Raw genomic sequence first — 14841 nt, forward strand, 5'->3', positions numbered from 1 at the left:
GGGGTTCGCTCAATTGAATGGTTGGCCAACCCATTTAGAATGGCAATTTGATTTCTTTTCATCGGGGGGAAATGTGTGACCAATAGAAGAAATCCACAGACGCCACTAGGAAATGCGGCTCTGTCAATCGGCCAGGTCAACATCATGCATGATGTCCTTTTTGAAAATTGTCAATGATTGTTCTCTCTTGCTTTCAATGAGTAGACTCAGACTTGATTCTAGAGGATGCATCGGATATAAGCGACATGAAATTCAATTTGGCGGACCCCTTTCGTCCAAGGGAGTTCGAAACTGGCTCTGAGGAAAGGTGCAAAGTCTAGCTGGGCAGAATAGGTGAAACCTTCAATCGCAAAGCAAGCAAAAATCATATAGCTCCGATGCTAACGGTGACAGTGTTGCCCATCAAGATGCGCTTATGCTATTGGTTGAGAGCGAGACAGTAGACTTCGCCTTGGAGAAGTATCCCTGTTGTTGAACTAATAGCCACGAATATTGAATTAATGACTCGAAAAAGGTATTAGGTCCCATTTGGAAGAAGTTTAGTGACCTGACTCGGTCATAAGAGAGATTCTATAGGCAGATCATAAAAGTAGCGGCTTCGACGTAAGGGGGATCCGGATAGAGAGACTCCCCCATCCCGATTGAGATATGAAATGAAGCGGCGCACAACCAGTGCAGATAAATAAGATGAGACCATCTGGGGAAGCGAGGGCTTTGCAACGAACCTCGAGCCACAATGGCATCGTTGACAGGATTCCCCATGCTAAATTGGCCGATTCAAACGCGGGGATGCAAGGGATCCGCGAAAACATTACAGCAGGCGTGAAATTGAAGAACAGACCGTGGGTGAACCCCCCGCGTGATGCTTGCATGGGCTGGACGGAGGAGAAATAGAAGGAGTTATTCAAACGCGATGTTTTAAATCAGGCGGTCGTGCCTACCCGGTCTGTGTTCATCCGCTCCTTCCCTCTCGCAGCCTCCATCGCCTGTCATGAAAACACTCACAGTCACTCGTTAATTCATTGAGTCGTTCTTTTCATCTCTATTTTACTTTCTCCATCTTCTACACTCGTTTCCTTGGCTCTTGGACAACCTCCCCATCATGGTTTCGTGTCCACTGAGTTTTCTCGCTGTCGCGGTGGCGTTTATTGGCGGATCTAATGCTGCATCTGCGGACGAGTGGGCTGCGAGGTCTATCTACCAGGTAGTTACTGATCGTTATGCACACTCCTCCACGTCATCCGAAAGCTGCAACATCACCAAGTACTGTGGAGGTACATGGAAGGGCTTGGCCAATAATCTAGACTACATCCAGGATATGGGATTCACTGCTGTGCAAATTTCGCCGGTGCAGCAGAATATTCCACAGGACACAATCTACGGCGAGGCATACCACGGATATTGGCCGCAAAACTTGTATGCTTTGAACGACCGATTCGGTACTGCAGATGATCTGCACTACCTTGTCTCCGAACTGCACAAGCGCGAGATGTATTTGATGGCCGATGTTGTTGCCAATGAGCTTGCTTATGATATAGGAGACAAAAACATGACTGTGTCTACCGAAATCGATTACTCTGTTTTTGTACCATTTAATCAGTCGTCCGACTTCAATACCTACTGCCCAATCGTCGACTGGAACAACAAAACCGAGTGCACAACCTGCTGGCTAGGGCACCAGGGAGTTGCAACACCTAGAATCAAAACATCGGATCCTGAAGTTGCCGCGACGCTGGGAAGATGGATCGGTGATTTGGTCAAAACATATGATATTGACGGTATTCGAGTTGATGGATCCAAGCAAATTGAACCAACTTTCTTCCCTTCCTTTGTTCACAGTGCGGGTGTATTCGCGATGGGCGAGGTCTTTGACGGTACTCCAGAGATCGTATGCGGCTACCAGAATCTTACCAGCGGATTGGAAAATTACCCTCTATATGGCAAAATCATTGATGCATTCACTGCTGGTAAAATGGACGACTTGGTCACAATGGTTGGCGCGATGCGCAAAACATGCAGTTCTCCCCAGTACTTGGTGAATTTCCTCGAGAACCAGGATAATACCAGGTTTGCAAGTTATACAAAAGACCTTGCAGTAAGTATCTGATTGCCTTAAAGAATCCACTTTAACGTTTGCAGTTGGCGAAGAACGCCCTGTCTTTCACGATTCTCAGCGACGGCATTCCTAAGGTGTACTACGGACAAGAGCAGCACCTAAGTGGACAATATTCTCCATACAATCGACAGGCACTATGGGAGAATTCCCCGAGTTATGACAAGTCGGCCGTCCTGTACACCCTAACGGCGACCCTCAATAAACTTCGTAACCACGCTATATCCATGGATAGTCATTATCTCACGAATTGGAGCTCGATTCTATACAATGATGGCTCAACATACGTAACGCGCAAGGGGGCAAACGGTGCTCATATAGTGGCGGTTCTGTCCAATCAAGGACTGCATGGAGGGGAGTATACCCTGGACGTTCACGGCGCCGCAGACCCTGGCACAAATCTAACGGAGGTGACAAATTGCAATAGCACAGTGGTTGCAGGGTTCAACGGGACAATCACCATACCGATGGGTCAAGGTCAGCCACGAGTATACTTTCCGACATTCAATCTGAAAGGCTCTGGGTTGTGCGGTCAGCTTTCAACGCTAATTGCTGCTCCCGATGCATCGAGCACGGCGCAGCCATCGACAACGTCAACATTCCTAACACAGCAAGGGCGAGGTGCGCGTTTTCAGATTTCTGGCTGGTCGGGGGTTTTCGCAGTAATGGTGTTCGCTTTAACTTAGCTTTATATTTCACTGCTGGGGGCCTGTCGCCAATCCTGCTTCTTGTATTATTCCAAATAATTAATAAACTTTAATACGCGTTGACTGATGCTGCGGTGCAACTACCTGCAGCTTCTAAATTACCCAAATTATTTCGCGATGCGGCTGGGTCAATTCCCAGAGTGCAGGGGAGTTAGCTGTTTATCGGACAAAAAGCAGGCCCCGCGTTCGGCCGACAGAAAAGCTTCGATTGCGGCAGCCTCTCTTATCCCACCACGACCGCAGAAAGCTTATGCCCGCCACTTCGCTGGCAATAATCAGACATCAATATACCACCACTGCAAAGCCAAAATGGTCACGGCCGTATATTCCACTGCGTCCGGCCTGAGATACCGAGGTTGGCTGCGTGGCGTCATACTCAATACGCTCAACATCGCTGGGTCGATGATGGATGCATGCGAATATAAAATTGGAGGACCACCCCCAACAACGACGTGTTTTCATCATCATCATCATCATCATCATCATCAAATCTGAATATCCAAACCTCATACTTGAACTTACAACCCCTACTTGACAATGTCGGAAATCCTCATTGGAGAGTTCCTCCTTAAACGTATCCGGGAACTGGGTATTGAGACTATCTTTGGTGTCCCTGGTGGTATGTTCATCTTGTCCGCTTCTTTGATGGAAGGCGCTAATTATACATGTATCAGACTATGAACTCGCGTTTCTGGATCTCGTCGAACCTGCCGGTCTCAAATGGGTTGGCACTCCCAACGAGCTAGTCGGTGCTTACGCGGCAGATGGTTACGCGAGACAGAAAGGCGCCGGTGCATTAGTAACCACCTTTGGTCCTGGTGAGCTGAGCGCACTGTGTGGAATTGGTGGTGCAAACTGCGAGTCTGTGCCCATCGTCCACATTGTGGGATATCCAACCGAGGCGGCTCAGAAAAGCGGTAACATTCTGCATCACACCTTGGGTGATTTGAATTACAAGTACGTTTGAGTCTTGAGGTGGTGGAATGGTGTGCTAATGGGGAGATAGTCACTATGTCAAGATCTCGGACGAACTTTCTTGCGCAACTACGATTCTGCATGATGCCGCAACGGCAGTTGCTGAAATTGACCGAGTTTTGAATGGTATGTTTACTATAAGCAGTAGATTGTAGATTAATTACTAACTATAAAGCTATGATTTACCATTCCAAACCCGTCTAGTATGTAGTATCGCCACCGACAGTCAAGTTCAAACTAACATTCCCATAGCATCGGCATTTCCGAAGATGTTGCGTACAGCAAAGTCCCCATCTCCGTCCTAGACTCCAAGCTTATCCGCGGCCTGCCCTCCAGTGATCCTACTATTGAGATAGGAGTCATTGCCGACATTATCAACAAACTCGAGTCCGCCAGCAGCCCAGCAATTTTGGTTGACGGCGGTGCTAGCAGATCTAGCTGGGCAGCATTCGTTGACCCACTCATTGCTGTATTGAAGGTGCCGGCTTTTGTTACCTGTTTGGGCAAGGGGGCTGTCGACGAGTCGTCGCCATACTTTGCTGGCGCCTACGCTGGCCTAGGCTCGTGGCCTAATGTTATCAAGATGGTTGAGGCTTCGGACTGCATCTTGTGGTTGGGAAGATTGCCGTCTGATTTCAACACGTGGGTTTACATGTACTGATTCAAGGTGATTACTGACTTTTTTGCTTTAGCGGGGCTTTTACTGAGCATGTTGATCTGTCGGCTGTCATCGACTTGCAGCGTTTTTCAGTTGAGGTAGGACGGTCAAGTTATTTTGTTTTCTCACCACAAGGCTAATTGAGTTTGATAGATTGGAGGAACCAAATTCGACGCCAAGATCAACCATGTACGAGCCATTCATCTACCAAACCAAAACACCACTTACAATGCCTAGGTCCTGCCGAAGTTGATTGATACCATCAAGCAAAACTCCATCCTAGCATCACGTCCTTCTCGTCCTCTCATCCCGCGCCCACCGCTCCCTCAAAGCGCAGAATCGGATTTCATCACCCAGGACTGGGTGTGGGAAGTACGCCATCCAATCCACCCCCACTCAAACCCAAACATATCTAACATTACCAGCGCCTGTCGTCCTTCCTCAAACCTGGCGATCTTCTTGTCAGCGAGACGGGAACCGCGCAAGTTGGCGTCTTGAGCACCAAACTCCCTTCTGGCGCTAGTCACTGGACGCAAGCCGTCTGGGGGAGCATCGGTTACGCAACGGGTGCAGCCGTCGGAGCATCCATCGGCGCGAAGGAGACGGGAAAATTCAAGCGTCTCGTGCTGCTGACCGGCGAGGGATCGCTGCAGATGACTATCCAGGCATTCTCGATTTTGAATCGTCATGGCATTGTACCTGTTGTGTAAGACCCTAAATCCTAATACCCCAACACCAAGCATGACGACCATGACTAAACCCCCTCATCTAGTTTCATCCTAAACAACAGCGGCTACACGGTTGAACGCTACTTTTGTGGCTGGGAAGCTATCTACAACGACGTTCCAGCGTGGGACTATGGCAAGATCTTCTCGGGGCTGGCACCCAACTCCGGTGCCAGGGGATACAAAGTCACCTCGCGCAAGGAATTTGACGCTCTGCTGAATGATCCTGACGTGCAGAATGCCACGTATCCGCAGGTACGACCATACCATTCTCATCGCTCTAGGTTCTGACTAATTGCTGGTGATTGTGTACAGGCCATCGACTTTGTGATGACCAAGGCCGACGCGCCGACACCATTGAAGTGGATTTTCAATGGAAAGAAGGGCTGAACACGAAGGTCTCATATTGGGCCGATCCACTTCAGCTTTTGAGTAAAGAAAGCGCCAGCTGGCTAGCATAAGAATCACTCATTATCGAAAGCACTCGTTATTATTGAATGCACTCATTATTATTGAATACACTCATTATAATTGAATACACTCATTATAATCGAATACAATTCATTGTTAAGTTATTGCGAATATCATATGATGGGGACCGTGCTTACCCCTAACCAACTCGTTACACAGAACCGTAAACCAGCACAGCAGTGTCTCAGATCCCTTCAAAGATAGTGTCTCACGAATCAGCAATTTCACGTATTTTCTCCTCGAACCACCCACCATACCCAAAAATTTTTAAAGGCATGCACGGTAACCTATCAATCCCTTCGTTAATAGCATTCCTGCCTTGCACATAGGTATCGGAGTTTCTTCAATTTGTAGTTAGATAAATACCAAAATGAAAGATATTACAGTACAGCCCGGATGTAGTCATGAAATAAAGCTGATGATAAGTGGTAAGCTCAATCCACCTTTGGCCCAGCAAGTTTCTACGGGGACTGTCAGGTTGATAAGAATATTTAGTGTGGCTGTGTCAGCAGAAGGTAATTAACTAGGTAGGAATATGACAAAAAACACAATATCTATAGATCTAGGTATAGTATCGCCACCCCAGCCTAAAGGAGTACAACTAACCTAGATAAGCAGGTAGGTATAGTAACAGGCTAGTCCCAGGGCGTCAGTCCGTTGTGGGAGGAGAAACCAGCTGTTTCGATAATCAATGCCAGGCTCACAAAAGCGGTGGTTCTGGAACGATGAGTCTGTATCAAAAAATCCTAATATTCTAATATATATTTCCCCGTGAATGCCGAGCCTGAAAAATAGCGTCCTGGATGACTTGGTTCAATTTCACGACCAACGGGTTCATCTGCTGCCGAAGTTCTTGGGCTAATTTTGTCCCCCATGGGTAAAACCAGCTCTCATCACAATTCCTTTCCTTGTCGTAGAGGAACTAAATATAGCCGGTTATAACGAAGAGAAATCCCCTCTGGCCTGCTTGTAGCATACAGCACGAATATCTATGTATAATAGAATATTCTGATATAATTGGGCAATGCAATATACTATCACACTAACATAATCTAGTGATATATAGCATAAATACCTACTTATAGAACATTCTGATATAACTAGGTAATGTAGTACATTATTACATAACATAATCTGGTGGCATATAGCACGAATATCTATATGTGGTAGAAGATCCTGATATAACTAGGCAATGCAGTATACTATCACACTAACAGGCCTATACAACATAGTATACTAGCATCCTAGAAGTGAGCACTATAAATAAGTGGACTATATAGAGAATTTGTTAAGAACTTATGTTTGATTGGTGAAATTCTTGAATCCCTGCTAGAGTGAAGGAATAGAACAAAGAAATCAGCCAGGAGACTCATTCATGACAAGAATGCCAAGGTATTTTACCCCACTTTGTACTAACTGACGCAGCTTTCCAAACCGATAGCTGCTGGGTCATTGCTGGCGTATATAATCGTTTACTTGCTCCACACGGAGTTAAAACAACAGAGAAGCCTTTTGAGCTGTCACCAACTATTCTGTTAAACCATTTGGGGAATCGGGAAATCTCTTGCAATAGCAAGTGAATAAATTAGGATGACCATCACACACCACAAACTGTCGCCCGAGTAAGCTCTAACTACGCCGTTTCATTATCAGGCTGACTAGAATTGTTATTATTCCCTAAGGGCGCTTCTCGAAGCTCCAAACATGACTCATCCTGTCCCAGACGCTGCAGGGAAACTAGCTGTTTATGTGCAGAGCGCTTATTCTTTCCAATATCACACTATGCAAAAGCAAATCCGCGTAATAGATCTGAAGACACTTCACCGGTCGTGGCCTATCACTGAGAACATCAGCGCAAATTATCCACAATGGCTCGGTCGCAGTGGCAACCTTATATGGCTTGAATCGTTGGAGAATGGCCATACCAACCTTGTTATTCGTGATGCACGGCTTGAGGATACAGACTATGTAGCAGGCACTGTACCTGGACATATATCAAATCTTAGAGTCACCAACATTCCATATATTGGAGACACTGACGATGATCTAGGATTCGCAGTAGTAGGAAAAGTCAACGCAGACGGGTCTGTCTTTAATCCTATCGACCAGAGCTTAGACGGCAAGCGTACTGGCAGTTCCTATACAGTCTTCCCTGGAGGACACGCAGATTCGCTCAGAAGCCCACAAAAAAATGTTATCTGGTTTGGAATGCTTTCCCGGCCATCAGAAGCACCCAATGGTCGCTATACCATGGGAAAGCTTACCAATTTAATGGAACATTTCAAACTCACGGCAGTCGACTTACGGATTACCCATGGCCAAGAGAAGGACTGTCGGGACTTTGACATCAATTCCTGGACAATTACCTTTGTGGGAAATGACCTTGATAACTTTCAAAAAACCCATTTCAGTTGCTCGTGTTACGTCTGCCCGATGCTTCGCTGGGATGGATTTCCACTGGATGATCTTTACCATGCTTTCAGACACCGCGGTTTAGGAGGTATCATCTCATCCCCTATTTTGAAACCTAATGACTCGAATGTTGTATTTTTATCCCAGAAAACAGATGGATACAATTCAGATAAAAATCGAATTATTTTTGTCCATAACAATCAAACCGGCGAGAACGAAGAGCTTTTCCAGTCTCGGGATGGTGAGGGACAGTGGAATTTGAGTCCTAGAGCTATATCATATGGCATGGATAAATCGCTGCTAATTCAAGTAGAGGAGAAAGGGCGGCGGGTTTTATACAAGCTACGACTAGATAATTGGTGGCCAGAAAAACCTACTCCTGCCTCATTAGAGCTGTTGAGTGGATTCCTACGCAACGGGTCTGTCATAAACGTCACACCGATATCATCCAGCTTGTCAAAGTCCAGATTGCTGGCCTCTTATGATAGCCTTAATCATGGCAGGGAATATATTGCCTTTGATCCAAAATCTCCTGGAATACAGTCTTTTACACCTCCTTATATCAATCTACCCCGAAGTCAAATCGCCGAGATTTGGCCTTCCGGTGCAAACGGTCGTCAAGTGCATACATGGATTGTCAAGCCATCTTGGTTTAGGCCTGAACGAAGATATCCGCTGGCTTTGTTTATTCATGGCGGACCTCAGGATGCATGGCTTGATCGATGGAGTATAAATTGGAACTTGATCACCTTTGCCGAGCAAGGATATGTAGTAGTCGCACCAAATCCGACAGGAAGTACAAGTTACGGACAGGGATTCACCGACGCAATTCGAGGGTCATGGGGTGGATCACCATACAACGACCTCCAGAAAGTTTTTGAACATGTCAAAAACCACCTTAGTTACGTGGATACAGAGAGAGCTGTGGCTCTAGGCCATGGATATGGAGGGTATATGGTCAACTGGATACAGGGTCATGAATTCGGCCGCCTTTTCAAGGCCCTGGTAACCGACAATGGTATTTTCAACATGACAACTCAGTTGGCAAGTGATACACAAGCTCTCCGTCATGATTTCAACGGGTTGCCTTGGGAAAACCCAACCGAATGGCAGAAATGGGATCCCTCACAGTACGCTGGCCATTGGCAAACACCCCATTTGATTGTTCACAACGAGCTAAATTCTCATCAACCGCTTGCGCAAGGCCTGGCTTCATTTCATACCTTACAGATGAGAGGGGTTGAGAGTGCATTTCTTACACTCCCGGAGGAGAATCACCGTGATCAGAACCCGGAAAACTTGTTGCTGTGGTATCGTACAGTGATTAGATGGATGAACCAACATGTCAAGTCTAAAGTATGATCCTTTTTATATACTCATCAATATCTAGTGAATTACAGTCTATATAAGAGAATTTATGTGTTATGAACCGTATCTGTTCTTGTACCAAGCGTGCATCGAGATACTCGTAGCCTCTCATCTAGATAAGAATAGAAACTTCCTTCATCTGCGTCTCAGCTAACCCCGCAGTATGACCAAGTCCTTGCACCAATGGATGCATTGTAAACACTACACTTCTGGGTTTATTTGGCTTACAATCATGCGAAAGGGTTCCGCCTTCACCAATAGTGAAATACTACAGACCTCCGTTATTACTGCCATGCATTTCCGTGAAGATTGTAGATGACTGTCAGCCTCACTTTGTTCCATCAATTCCCTCGTTCTTATACTAAAGGATGAGAATATGCAGTGACTAGCCTCTGTAGAAAGTTGACGTAGGCTGTAGGGCTGACTATATACCGTTCGCCCTCGAGAGCGAATCTGAATTTTTCGGTACCGTAAACGGTTTCACATGACTTATCTCCTCTCATCTACGCTTTACTTTGAAGTGGACCGTCTTGTGACATATTTCCTCATAGAGTGTGTAAAACTCTCAAGAGAACCATCCTGAATCTTGCTTCTCATGTGGTTTTAATTCATATTATATTTCAACCATTAATGTTGTATCCTGAAAACCTACATATGGGGCAGTACACGGAATAGTCCACATGTCCTGGATAAGCACGTAGGATATGCCTCATAAGTAGTAGGCTGTCTAGAGAGGGTTCTCCAAGGGCGACATGGCTCATAATTGCAAATATCTCTTGAGGATCTCTTGAGTACCGCCACACATTCCTAAATCGGACCTAGAGGACCGTTCAGAATTCCTCCAATGCCACAGAAGGAGAACGTGATAGGTGACGCTTGGTACATGATCCAGATTCAGCACCATCCAGTACCAAGGAAACAGACCAAAGATTCTTATCGTACAGTGAATATTTCTTCCATGTATACTTCCTCCCAACTTATTCTACTAGAGATGTATCCGAAGGATCTACATGGAGATGGTCGGACTGCATCTACTCCCCTCGCTGAAATGTTTGGAAGTAGAATTTAACAGGTTCTGGTGGCAGTGATTACTAGCTTGGGTAGTTGGTGCCACCCCACAGATTCAGGATTCTCCCAGTCGGGCTCTGGCTGTCCTTCTCGGAGAGGAGCTGGAGGTGGGGGCATTGAGTGAGCTCTGGAACAACAGCATCTGTGCTAGATCAGCGTTCGAGGCGGGTGTACCCTTCTGGTGGAGGGTCGGCAGGGACCCTGGTGATGTCGTCTCGCTGACATTGTGGAAGCCATGGAAAGGATGTCGAAGTGGGTGGATTTTAGTAGTTTGTATTGGGGCTGTCGGCGATGGGGGGTTTTCACGTATCAACAAGACGTAACACTACTTGTTTTCAAAGAGCAGCGATCACGGGCAAAAGTGCTTGTGCGTCGGATGGTTGAGCGAGATGGACATGGAAGCCATGGCGGCAGGCGAGCATGGTGTTCGTGTGGTTTAAGGCATTGAGAGAAAGCGTTGGATCCGTTGTGTTTGGTGGACTGTGGGAAGGTGGTGCAGATAGCGCCGCCGATTACGTCTAGCCAGTACAGAGAGAAGACAGGATGAAGTTTGAAGAGATGTTCTTATTGCTACATTACGTAGAGACAGGTCTAGAACTATATTACAGACTCGAATAACTTGAGGATTCACTATCAACAATACAACCTCATCTGTGATCCAGTCAACCTATCGGCAACCTTATCCTGGTTACCATGCACATGGAAAACCCATGATAAAAATACGATACGATATTCGCATGTATACAATGTGTGTAGAGAGTTGAGAGTAGGTCTAAATAACCAAGCGAACCACCTTCAGGGGCCAATTCTTCCATGTCCACGGTGAATCGGGCTCCTTGTTGCCGTCAAGCAGCTCCACGCGCAGACCAGAGCGGATATCCATCTCGGAGACAGGAATCCACATGCGCCATTTCCGGCTCCATAGTTTCCAGAAAATGTAAAGCGCGAGGATGAGGGGGGCGGCAAGGTATTGCTGGAAGAAATATTGGACGTCGGGGGACGAGCCGGGGGGCTATGACAGTTAGTATTTGATTAACGTATAATAAAGACAGGGGGATAGGAGTATCGTACCCAGACAGCTACGTAAAATGAGGCAATCAAACAAAGGATGTTCATGCCGAGACCGATGTAACTACCGATAATGCCAAATGGGGTAGAATACGGCATCTCGTGTACGGTATGCCCTGCAGCCTTCCAGGCCATGCGGAAGCGAATATGGGACAGGCAAATAGAACCCCAGACAAAGAAATAACTGAGACCACTCAAACTGAGCAGCCAGGTGAAAACGGTGCCTTCCTGGGCACTCTCACCAATGAAAGCGAGCAGACCGAACAGAATTTGGAGAATGACTGCAGCCAGGGGACGGCCCTTGTTGTCAACCTTTGAAAAGAATCTGGGGGCCATGCCACGCTCGGCAAGGGCTTGGATGGTTCTGGTTGAACCGAAAGTGCACGAGTTAGCGACACTAATGACGGACAGGGTGATGACGACGTTGAAAATCGATGGCAAGGCAGGAATGCCGGCATCAAGAATGGCAATCACGAAAGGTGAGTCCTTGGTGTTTGAAGATGCAGCTTTTAGAAGACGATCATCAGTGTAGGGTACAAGCAAGCCGACCATAAGCAAGTTCAGCACATAGAAGATGGCAATGCGCCAAAACACCTGACGTGAGGCGGAGGGGATCGTCTTGTGTGGAGTTGCCGATTCCGCAGCGGCGAGACCAACCAGCTCAGTACCAGCAAAAGCGAACGCAGCAACGACAAACACGGAGCAAAAACCCTGGAAGCCGTTTGCAAAGGCACCAGGATTGTACCAGTACTTGGCGCCAATGTATCCCTGGGGTCCAGTGCCGCCGCAATCGATGATGATACCAAGGATGATAAAGCCAATGCACGCGGCGATCTTGATGGCGCTAAGAATAAACTCGACTAATCTCGTCAGAATCATTTTCAAAATTTCCCAAGCATATGGTCATACCTTCACCATATCCACGGACACCAAAGACCTGGATAGCGGACAAGACGACCAAGAAAACAGTAATCCAGACACCCACGTTGATATCATCACGCCAAAATCTAATGGTGAGAGCAGCGGCAGTGAGTTCGAACGGAAGCACCGTCAGCCAGGTGATAGCATAGTCCCAGCCAACCGCGAAGCCCCTACTAATGTTAGTTTGATGGTGAATAGAACTTGGGAGCTGAAAAGCTGAGCATACCAAGAAGGATCCACAAAACGGACAACGTAAGTAAAGAATGCACCGTTCACGGGATACAACACAGCCATTTCGGCCAGAGCCTGCACAGTACACAGCAACATAACACCGACAATCAAGTAACAGATAACCTGTTCCCTTATTAGAAAAGCATTGAGCGATTTGGTAGCACACATACAAGACTGGCAGGACCTCCGGTGGCCAAAGAACTACCTGTTCCGACGAAAAGACCGGCACCAATAGCACCACCTGCCAATCAGTCCAGTTAGATGTTGTCTCTGCGATAGTATATCATTGTAGCTCATCCATCCACATACCAATGGCAATCATTTGCATATGACGGCCCTGCAAGTTGCGAGCCAAAGGCTGCGACTTGTAGATGACGCCTTCATCTTGGTCGTACTCTGGGGCAGTGTCGCTGCTGGTGTGGGCCTTGGCCTCGACATCGGCGGGCTCTTTGACGTCCGTCTTCTCCTCCATGGCGAGAGAATATAATAAGAAACAAAAAGAGATGCAGGGAGGGATAGAGGAGGGAACGAGATCAGCAAGGAGGGCTGAGGGCCGCCCTATTTATTTAATTTAAGCCCGCTGCAGCTATCCAGCCATGGCGTGACACCTTGCCACCAGCGTGACATTCCAGAAGTTCCTCCTAAAAGTATAATACAGCATGCTAATCTATCGCCATGCATAGCGACAGTATTGTCGGGGCGAATGTTTATCAGTGTTCTGCTCAGACATTGGGCTGGAAGAGGTAAGGTCTGAGTCTGGGGCGGGAGGGATGCAATAGCCAGGATGGAAAGAGTTTGGATCGCTTCACATGATGGCCCGGACAGGTGCTTCGACCTCGTGGCGTTGCGAGCGCAGGCCAATCACCGCGGCGCGCTCGACTTGGGTAGCCGGTAACTCTGAAGCAATGCTGCAGTCGAGCGGGCAGAGTTAGATGAATCGGCTAGCGCAAGGCTGCTTATCTCTGGCGTCGAGGAGCCAATCCATGGATGGACGCTGCTCATTGCCAATTTTGAGAGCAGGCTTGATTTGCCTAGGGGCTTGTGCTAGACGATGCAGGCTGGGAAGCCGTTGGCAGGACAGAGTTGCGGTTAGCAGCGGATTGCGAAGCCTCTCATCAAGGGATCGAATGCAGGCGTCGAGAAGGCTGTTCTACAGCGCCATTTTCAGGTCTCGTGGTGTATTGGGCGATAATATCATACGCACACACGCGTTGGTGAGTGCGCCTTGGCGTATCTGCCAAGCGCGGCGAGCTGAGGCTGGCAGAGGTAGTACTACCGCCCAGCTTTCCAAGCGATGGCCGCGGTTGAGGGTCGTAATAATCCAGCATTATTGATGAAGGACGAGGTGATTCTTGTCCTGGATTGGATTATCGCAACTTCCGTCTGGAGAAAGCGCGATAAGAGGAAGGCGCGGCCCACCACGCTAAAACGGATTGGCACGGCCCAGATGCTTAGCGCGGTTAGGCCGTATCTATTGGCCAATGGCTGCGTTATGCACTAACTGTATCTAGCAGGTACCGCCGGAGCTCCTACCGTCTAGTCCCTTTCCGGCACCACTAGATAGCGACAGCCAATCGGGCTACCCGCTCTCGGCCAATGATAAGGATCGATCTAGCATCGTATACGCACGCCCCTCTATTAATCTGCTTCTGTGCGGACGTGGACATGCTGGCTGCGACGAAGTTACACCCAACATTTGATTCTTGACTTGCTCTATTTATATTTCTTGCTGCCACGCGAACAACCACTGTCAATGCATGTCAATAGTACATGGATTTCATGCAAATAGCAACTATTATTACCGAAGGTTAGGATCGCCCTGCAGAGTTTGCGCTAGGTATAGGCTTGCAGTCAAATCCCGAAGGGCGGAACAGGCATCAGGCGTCCGTGGAACAGCCAACTTTCTAGAAGCACCACTGCTGCTTCGGTCTACCCCAGATTTTGCAAAGTTTGCGCGCCACGACGAAGTATGTTTAAGGTACTGAAATCATATAAATGCCTCATAAGAGATTAGACTTTGGAGGCGTGCGGCCTGCGTTTGTTGCGTATGCATCAGGCTCTTGGTCACTGCCCAAAAGACATGGCTGGGCAAGCAGTGTGTGAGAATTCACTGTCCGGCTATTA

At 47.5% G+C, this 14841-nt stretch overlaps 4 protein-coding genes across 4 annotated transcripts; 3 read left to right on the top strand and 1 right to left on the bottom strand.

Annotated features, from left to right (window-relative positions):
- Positions 1-1102: 1102 nt before the first annotated feature.
- Positions 1103-2799, top strand: BGW36DRAFT_309280 (putative alpha-amylase; the record flags this gene model as incomplete). Its single annotated transcript, XM_046212394.1, has 2 exons — positions 1103-2095; positions 2140-2799. The coding sequence occupies 2 exons, from the start codon at positions 1103-1105 to the stop codon at positions 2797-2799; spliced, it is 1653 nt and encodes a 550-aa protein (XP_046065550.1).
- A 424-nt stretch (positions 2800-3223) lies between these two features.
- On the top strand, positions 3224-5951 carry BGW36DRAFT_391802 (thiamine diphosphate-binding protein). Its single transcript, XM_046217625.1, has 11 exons — positions 3224-3439; positions 3495-3777; positions 3827-3921; positions 3971-3998; positions 4048-4437; positions 4488-4551; positions 4607-4642; positions 4691-4825; positions 4879-5159; positions 5226-5433; positions 5494-5951. Exons 1-11 carry the CDS (start codon positions 3358-3360, stop codon positions 5566-5568), a joined length of 1677 nt encoding a protein of 558 aa, XP_046065551.1. The 5' UTR covers positions 3224-3357; the 3' UTR covers positions 5569-5951.
- Positions 5952-7239: 1288 nt separating this feature from the next.
- BGW36DRAFT_352523 (putative acylamino-acid-releasing enzyme) lies at positions 7240-9423 on the top strand (the record flags this gene model as incomplete). Its single annotated transcript, XM_046213388.1, has 2 exons — positions 7240-7271; positions 7332-9423. The coding sequence occupies 2 exons, from the start codon at positions 7240-7242 to the stop codon at positions 9421-9423; spliced, it is 2124 nt and encodes a 707-aa protein (XP_046065552.1).
- A 1618-nt stretch (positions 9424-11041) lies between these two features.
- Positions 11042-13419, bottom strand: BGW36DRAFT_77744 (amino acid permease). Its single transcript, XM_046222581.1, has 6 exons — positions 13027-13419; positions 12888-12958; positions 12713-12840; positions 12475-12656; positions 11569-12425; positions 11042-11509 (listed from the first exon to the last, which is right to left on the bottom strand). Exons 1-6 carry the CDS (start codon positions 13187-13189, stop codon positions 11270-11272), a joined length of 1641 nt encoding a protein of 546 aa, XP_046065553.1. The 5' UTR covers positions 13190-13419; the 3' UTR covers positions 11042-11269.
- Between the last annotated feature and the right edge of the window lie 1422 nt (positions 13420-14841).

The sequence above is a fragment of the Talaromyces proteolyticus genome (genome assembly GCF_021365285.1).
Source record: "Talaromyces proteolyticus strain PMI_201 chromosome Unknown BGW36scaffold_16, whole genome shotgun sequence".
In the NCBI taxonomy this organism is placed as follows: Eukaryota; Fungi; Ascomycota; class Eurotiomycetes; order Eurotiales; family Trichocomaceae; genus Talaromyces; species Talaromyces proteolyticus.

Excerpts from the sequence above, each read along its gene's own strand:
- BGW36DRAFT_391802 (XM_046217625.1), top strand. The coding sequence starts at position 3,358 with ATGTCGGAAATCCTCATTGGAGAGTTCCTCCTTAAACGTATCCGGGAA. Across the intron at positions 3,778-3,826 it reads TTGGGTGATTTGAATTACAA|TCACTATGTCAAGATCTCGG; the intron begins GTACGTTTGAGT and ends ATGGGGAGATAG. Across the intron at positions 4,826-4,878 it reads CCCAGGACTGGGTGTGGGAA|CGCCTGTCGTCCTTCCTCAA; the intron begins GTACGCCATCCA and ends TAACATTACCAG.
- BGW36DRAFT_77744 (XM_046222581.1), bottom strand. The coding sequence starts at position 13,189 with ATGGAGGAGAAGACGGACGTCAAAGAGCCCGCCGATGTCGAGGCCAAG. Across the intron at positions 12,657-12,712 it reads CGTTTTGTGGATCCTTCTTG|GGGCTTCGCGGTTGGCTGGG; the intron begins GTATGCTCAGCT and ends TAACATTAGTAG. Across the intron at positions 11,510-11,568 it reads CATTTTACGTAGCTGTCTGG|CCCCCCGGCTCGTCCCCCGA; the intron begins GTACGATACTCC and ends TAACTGTCATAG.